At 45.0% G+C, this 8,318-nt stretch overlaps 1 protein-coding gene across 1 annotated transcript; it reads left to right on the top strand.

The window, feature by feature from the left end:
- The first annotated feature begins 3,215 nt into the window (after positions 1–3,215).
- On the top strand, positions 3,216–3,801 carry MSGN1 (mesogenin 1). Its single transcript, XM_027620632.2, is given in 4 exon segments — positions 3,216–3,284; positions 3,286–3,450; positions 3,453–3,659; positions 3,661–3,801. Coding segments are annotated over 4 exon segments (582 nt in total).
- Positions 3,802–8,318: the final 4,517 nt, after the last annotated feature.

An 8,318-nucleotide genomic window follows, 5' to 3' on the forward strand; every position in this document is an offset into this window, starting at 1 on the left:
AAGCTTGTGTATCACTTAAATCTGTACTCGTTTCTAGGGAAGAAAAATGGCAGATCTGGGAGTTAAACAACTTTATGCTTTCTATTCTCATCTCAGCCGCAGCCTTTTGGTTTGACTTTGAACAAGTCATTGTCATCTCTAGGATGCAGATTAAAGGATAGACTCAGTTGTCTCTAGGTCCCTTCATGCTGGGATGGTGGGTGATCTTTTAATCAAGCCCCTTCACAAAAAAACACATTTCATCACATTCTAGAGATGGAAGGGAGGTTTGATGATCCTTTGGTCCATACACCTTATTTTAGAAATGCACATCCTGGGGCGCCTGGGTGGCTCAGTCGTTAAGCGTCTGCCTTCGGCTCAGGTCATGGTCCCAGGATCCTGGGCTCGAGCCCTGCGTCGGGCTCCCTGCTCCGCGGGGAGCCTGCTTCTCCCTCTCCCACTCCCCCCTGCTTGTGTTCCTGCTCTCGCTGTGTCTCTCTCTGTCAAATAAATAAAATCTTAAAAAAAAAAAAAAAAGAAATGCACTTCATGAAGAAGGCAGGGCAGATGTTATTATCCTTCTTTTACAAAGTAAAATACTAGGGCCCTGAGAGGCTGAATCATGTGCTCTAAAGGAGATGAACTCTGGCTCATCTTTCCACTACACCACACTCTCAACTAGGTTGTTCTGGGTCCAGTCTAGCATTGCCCAGTTTTCTGCCTTATTTTCAATGGATGTAGAAAAACACCTAGCTATTGTGGCCCAACCATAGTCTTCAAATGTTAATGGTATACCATCCTGCGCCTCCATTTTCCACAGACTGAGCAGAGGCTACTTTGTGGAGACTAGAAGGAGAAATGCACGTTTGGTTCTAGTTGATTTCTTACCAGAGAGCACCCTTGAGAAACATGGAAACCAGGCAGTTTCCCTTGCTTTAAGAACAGGTTTTCAGGGAATGGTACTCCTGGGGGCTGGGGTCAGGGGTGGAGGAAGCAGAGCAGAGTAAGTCATTCTGATACCGGTGAGTTTGACCATGGATGACATTAACAACAGGAACAAAGCCGACACTTATTAAGCTTCTCTTTTTTTTTTTTTTAAGATTTTATTTATTTATTTGACAGAGAGACACAGCGAGAGAGGGAACACAAGCAGGGGGAGTGGGAGAGGGAGAAGAAGGCTTCCCGCTGAGCAGGGAGCCCGATGCGGGGCTCGATCCCAGGACCCTGGGATTATGACCTGAGCCAAAGGCAGATGCTTAATGACTGAGCCACCCAGGCGCCCCCCCCCGCCTTTTTTTAATTATTTGACAGATACTGTCTCATTTAGGAAATGAAATTTCTAAAAATAGAAGTTTAAGAAATAAGCAATTTTAGAAAAAACTATAGAAAGAAAAAAAAAGAACTCGAGTCTGAGATCAGTAGTGTTACGTAGAAAACTGTGCAGTTTAGACTATAAGGACTAAAAGCTTAAAGGACTCAAAGTGCCCATCACAGCTACCTCAGGCCTACCGAGAGTCTCCTTCTCTTTAAATCACAGCTGCCTCTGAGATACAACCAAAAGAGAGAAAATTGATTAAAAAAAAAATAGTGGGCTTAGGGGTCTTACCAGGAATCTTGGCTCTACCACTTCCTACCAGGGAAATCTTAACTGAGTCTCTTAACTTCTTAGAGCCTGAGCATTTTCATCTGTAAAATTAGATTTAAAAACAAATAAAGGTTAGTTATAATATATGTAAAGTTCCTTGAATGGTATTCACAGATTCTAGGCTTCTCAATAAGAATTGAAAGAAGAGAAAGATCAGAGAGGCGAAAGGAAGACAGATTAGTTATTACACTTACTATGTTTCATTAACGCTTATTCTTCAAGATATGGCTTAGGGTCCTTTGGTAAATGGCAAATTTAAGAGCATTCTTCTCCAAATTACCTGCTTTAGCTTTTTCTTCCCTGAGCCTAGCTAATTAAAAAATACTGTGAATGTGCTAATTAGACCATTGACATTTCTTTTCAATAATTGCAAAGAGACTTAACCATGCTCAAGAACACGTTAATACTACTCCAGTATGTAACTCACTCTGATCTGATGTTAATACTCATTTGTAGAATTCGTTACGTGGAGAATAAGTTACATTCATGGGACAAATGGGGAATCTGAGGCCTCTTTCCAACACACAGGGTCTATCTCAGAGCAAGTAGGAAGTGAAGCAAACTAGCAGGACCATCCAACTTAACACATTCAGCGGCATTTGGAGAGATGGTGGGGAAAACAGGCTCCCCAGTTAATTTCACACTTCCTTTATACATTTCAAAAAACAAGGTGTGACACTGCAGCTGGATTTTTAAAAGACCTTCAGAAGGCAAAATGCCAGGTATTCCGCAAACTCCCTGCTTTAAACAGGTTTTCCGTTTCATGGCTCCTGTTTGCTGTGGGGAATCCCAGTTCGCTCAGTTAAAGCAAGGGCTTTAAGCTTCTTGAAGTGTATTTCCTACTCCTTAAGGCTCTGGGTTTACTGGGGCCACAGGCCTTTGTCATTCTGAGCGGGGGCATGTTGCGGGCATGTCTGCACTCTACCAAAACTCCGGAGAATGTGCTTGAAGACCAAGGCAAAGAGTGGGAACTGGCCTTCACAGTGTATCTGCTGGGTTCTCTCCCCGCCCAGAGCCCTATGAAGGAAGAGCTACTATGGTCTGCATTTGCCACGCTGGGGAATCCAAGCCCCGACGGGTTACCTGTCCCCAGGCCTGCGGCCTCTCCACCAGTACACCCCATCTGCTCTGAACTATGTAGGTCTTGCTGGGGAGGGAGGCCCTCTGGGGCACCCTGCTACTCACCACCAGGTCCCTGGGCCACCACCTCCTTGCTGCAAATTGCCCCAGGTTTGTTTTCTTTGGCTCCCTCATTAATGAGTTCCACAGGACAATGCTAAGTCTAGTTAGGCGGCCTTAATTGGTTTAGTTACAACAAGTTAATTCCTTTTTTCTTCTCTCGGAGGCCTTTTTGTTTAAAGACATTTTAGCTGGAAGATGCTAATTATCAATGAGGAGAAAGTGACACCTGAAGAGTTCATTTTCCATCTTGGTCCTTGGGGTCTCCTTTGAACTCCCCCTCCCCGGCCCTCTTTCCCACTTCATCACTTCTCCCCCACCATCATAAAACGGAGCTCTGCCCTGGGCTGGCGGCAGAACTTTCTTTCTCACTTGCCAGGGAGCCGTTCTCTCTGCAGCTGTCCCCCCCGGCATGGACAACCTGCGTGAGACCTTCCTCGGCCTCGAAGAGGGCTTGGGCCCCTCCGACAGCCCCGGCCTGCCTGTCCTCCTGGGACTGGAACAACAGGGCAGGGCCCTTTGAGTTGAACCAGGCCTCCCCCACCCAGAGCCTGTCTCCGGCTCCGTCGCTGGAGTCCTCTTCTTCTTCTCCTAGACCGGCTGTGGCTGGGCTGCCCTGTGGGCACGGAGGTGCCACCAGTGGGGGCTAGTGGGGGGTTGCGGTGGCCGTGGGACCGGTGGCCTGGTGGAGGTGGACTACAATATGTTAGCCTTCCAGCCTGCCTATCTGCAGGGTGCGGGGGGCCCCAAGGCCCAGAAGGGTGCCAAAGTCAGGATGTCTGTGCAGCGGAGACGGAAGGCCAGCGAGAGGGAGAAGCTCCGGATGAGGACCTTGGCCGATGCCCTGCACACCCTCCCGGAATTACTTGCCCCCTATGTACAGCCAGAGAGGCCAGCCGCTCACCAAGATCCAGACGCTGAAGTACACCATCAAGTACATCGGAGAGCTCACCGATCTCCTCAACGGCGGGAGGGAGCCTCGGCCCCAGAGCACCTGAGCTCTGCCCCGGGGACCCCGACCCATCCCAGCCCCTGCACAAGAGGGGGCGGGCAGGAGAGCTTTAAAGACCTGGACTAGCTCACGGAACACCGGCACATAGGTGTTTTTTTTTTTTTTTTAATATAGTAAGCATGGTGACTTTGTTGTCTGCAAAGTTGTGAGGGAATTCCCACTGGACTTGTTGGAGCCACCAGAACACTTAACAGCCAGACAAGCAGGTATTTTGCTTCCAGTTTTCCCACGGTTGCTCAGGAGATGAGCCCCTAGCAAAGAGACCCTTTACTTGACCCTTCTCTGCCGGTCCCAGGTATTTTAAAGGGTCAATGATTTGCAATGCACTGTGTCAAGAATGTAAAATTGTCACAATTAATCTCTATTTCAGTGGTGGGAGCTCCCTTTCTGTGGCTAACTCATCCCATATTTTGTATAGCATCCAGCGTGACTTCTGGATTCTTATTTAGAAAGTTTTGTATCGAGTAAAGGGCTAGAGCATTTCTGGTTTTATTTTGTTTGTGTGCTTGTGTGTGTGTGTGTGTGTGTGTGTGTGTGTGCGCTTCGAGTGCTTGTGTGTGTTTGACTATAAACATGCCTTTTCTTTTGCAGGAACCCAAATCACATAGACGCAGAAGGAATTAGCATCATGGTAAATAGCGAAGCCCAGGCAGACAGGCTACGTTGAGATACAGTGAAGTGAAGGGGAGTGCCTCTTCTCTTGATGCAGGGGACAGGAGGCTGCACGCTGGGTGCTGGGGGATGAGCAGTTAGGAAGGAGGAGGAAGTGGGGGAGGACTCAGCCCCACAGGGTGGGCCCGAAGCAGGGCTGGGGACAGGCACTCTATGTGCCCGTGCTGGTATGAAAATAACCTCATTGAATCCCTTCACTTGCTCATTTCTCAAATGAAGTGATTGGTTCAAAAAGTATAAGAGACTATTTTAATTCTATACATGAGCGAAAGGGTTGGGACTAACCCCAATTCAGGTCTGTCTCTAGAACCCACCCCGCAGAGGTATTAGTTCTTCCCCACACATCCTCTCTCCCTCTCTACCCCATCACCCCACATGCACCTATACACAAACACAGGCTCCCGAGCACGGTGCTCTGACTCAGGGTGGGGGATGCACACTCTCAGCTTGGCCAATGTGAATGGCACAAGGCATTGAAAATGGGGCTTTGAATTAAGGTGATTCACAAAATCTTTGAATTAAGGAGTGTTTTTTTTTTTTTAAGGCTGCATTTTTCTCCCAGTGGTTATTAACCATTTGCATTATTTTTTCAATAAATAGTCTGTTAAGGTTCCCAGTCATTTCTTTTCCTATTGGTGCCTTTTCTTCTTTGTAATGACACATTAACAAAAGCAGTAGATGTGTTACAGTTTCATGTATAACTTCTCCACTTTTTCCCTTTGTGGATACACACATATACAAATAAATATAGACATACATACATTTAAAAATGCCTTTAATTCTGCAAATTGCTTTTTTTTTTTTTACTTAGCAATACATGATAAAAGTCCTTCCAATGTAACACAGATAAATCTGTGATGGAAGTACCATTATTACCTTGATTTTACAGAGGAGGAAAGAGAAGGGCAGGCTAGCTCTGAGGTACACATGTGTAGAGCGAAGTGGATATCAGAGGTTCAATGTGCAAAGGCACAGGTGTTGCAATATTTGTTTAATGAGTCACCTTTTGAGTAATATTTAGGTTTGTTTCAGTTTTTTGTTATGAAAAAATGCTGTAACAAACATCGCAGACAACTAGATTTATCCACGGATATTTTAAGTAGCCTGGAAATTTCCCGAAATGGGATTCTTGGATGAGAGTGTATGCACATTTTAAATTTAAATAAAGACTATTAGATGACTTTTATAACAGTTTACAGTTATTTACAGTCCCTCTAATATTATGCAACTGAACCAGCTGTCCTACTGGATATGACCAATATTTAATGGATTAAAAAACGGTTTAGGTCACTGTTGTGTTAATTTTAATTTCCCCATCTATTATTTGAGATGGTGCATCTTTTTTTTTTTTTACTTTATGGGACTTTTGTCCATTTTGGTTCCTCTGCTGTAACTTGCCTGTTTATGTTCTTTTTTATTTTTCCATTGTGTTACTTGTCTTTTTGTTAATTTGGGAGAGTTCTTTGTATATTATGCATATTGATAATGTTTCCTCCCGATCTATCATTTTTTTAAATTTTTTATTGTTATGTTAATCACCATACTAGTGTTCCATGATTCATTGTGCATAACACCCAGTGCTCCACGCAGAACATGCCCTTTTTAATCACCAGGCTAACCCATCCCCCCACCCTCCTCCCCTCTAGAACCCTCAGTTTGTTTCTCAGAGTCCATCGTCTCTCATGGTATGTCTCCCCCCCTCCGACTTACTCCCCTTCATTCTTCCTCTCCTGCTATCTTCTTCTTTTTTCTTTTTTTTTTTAACATATATTGCATTATTTTGTTTCAGAAGTACAGATCTGTGATTCAACAGTTTTGCACAATTCACAGCGCTCACCATAGCACATACCCTACCCAATGTCTATCACCCAGCCACCCCATCCCTCCCCGATCTATCATTTTTGATAGTCCTTGTTTATGGTATCATATATTTATGATTTTGATTATGGTATTTTGTGCTCTAGGAAGCCTTGCATTTTTAGACGATCAAATCTCTCCCCTTTATTGGCTTATGTGTTTTTTCCTTTTGCTTAATTTTTCCCAGTCCCGAAGCTATCCATTCTGATTTTTTCAAATATTTTCATAATTATTTGTATATGTATCTTTTTTTTAAAATAAATGTTATGCACTATTTTTTTTAAGTAGGCTCCATGCTCAGTGTGAACCCAACACGGGGCTTGAACCCACAACCCTGAGATCAAGACCCTGGATGAGATCAAGAGTCGGATGCTCAACTGATTGAGCCCGAGGTGCCCCGTATGTATCTTTAATACACCTGCATTTTATTTTCATCTATAGTGCAAAGAAGGAATCTAACTTTATTTCTGATTAGTGTTCTTACAACTGAGGAATAAGTATATATTGTCATCAAGAGTGATGAGTTGTGGTGGGGCAGAGTTGCTAAAATGTCATTCTATGAATACAAACCTTCATCAACTCATATATTTGTTGCTGGTGCTTTACAGAAGAAACTAGAAAGTGTTGGACAGTATCAAGATTTTCTTCAAGGGACTCTGCCCTGTGCATGTATAGATATTCATGTGAGAGAGTACGTTTGTGCACATGTATCTGTATGTGTATTTGTGTGGATGTGTGTGTGGTTTCATGTGTTGGGGGGGGAGGATCAGGGAAGATAGTAATATGAGGAAGGGGATGTCTAGCTTTGGTCAGGTTTTAGATTAATTGCTATTTTCCTTGCCATTTTTATTTATTTATTTATTTTTTCCTTGCCATTTTAAAAGATTGGGACCCAAATGCTCTTGGCTTTGATTTTTTTTCAAGCTCAAGCATTAAAAAGGGTTTATAAATAGCTTGGGTCATTTTGGTTGCCCTTGGGGACCGGATACTATGGATGAGTTAGAGGAGTTGCTTGTCCTCACTCTCCAAAAACCTGGAAAACCCCAGACTCACCTGCTAGCTGGGCTGGCCCTCAGGACCCCTAAGGTGTCCACGGGAGGGGAGGCATTCGGAAAATGAGGAGAAGGTGACAGCTTTGTGGGAGGGGGCCTCTGGCTCTGGGTCCTGTCAGACAGACATGAGCTCAGCATGGCGGCAGCCTGCCCCCGGCTGGCTCTGCAGCTGCAGCCCTGTCCAGGAGAGGCAGCTTTGCATCAGCATGTGACTCCGGCAGCAATCCCCAGTGAAGATGCCTCCCCTGGGGGAGGATAGGTGGACCAGGTCCCTGAATCCTCTAGGGAGCATTTAGAAGCAGCTGGCCGAGGCAAGGCGCGTAAATCAGAAGAAGTTATTTCTGGTGCTTGGACAGGGAACTGCAATTTGTGTGTGTCTACTATGTGGTGGTCAGATTTTTATATTTATTATTTCAGTAATCCTCCTCACACCGCCAGGAGCTGGGTAATATTGGTCCCATCTTGAGGATGAGGAAACTAAGATTTGGGCTAGCTCAACAGCGCAAAGCCCCATGATTAGCCAGTGGCACATGGTTGACTAGTTAGCTGGAGAGCTCAGCTCTAAGTCCAAAGCTTGGGCCCTTCTCTGAGTCACGCAGCCTTTCCTTCTAGCTCACCCCAGGACACTGTGGGCTGGGCAGTGGAGAGCTTTCTCCGCAAAGGCTTGCTCCCCTGGTTCTCGACTGTGTCTTTGCTTCCCATCTCTTCCCTTATTTCTTTCAACCATCAGAAGCATTTCTGATGGGACTGTCATTCCTCTTGTCCTCTAAATTATTTCCCTTTGAACTTCTGCCTCTTCCCCCAACATTTCCTCAAAAATTCCTTTCACTTCCTTGCTGGGCACCTAGGATGAACCACCGAGGAAACCTGACTTCTGTTCATTTGTGTTCAATAAAGTGTTCCACAGTTCACACCAGGCTGA

Source organism: Zalophus californianus, chromosome 8 (genome assembly GCF_009762305.2).
Source record: "Zalophus californianus isolate mZalCal1 chromosome 8, mZalCal1.pri.v2, whole genome shotgun sequence".
In the NCBI taxonomy this organism is placed as follows: domain Eukaryota; kingdom Metazoa; phylum Chordata; class Mammalia; order Carnivora; family Otariidae; genus Zalophus; species Zalophus californianus.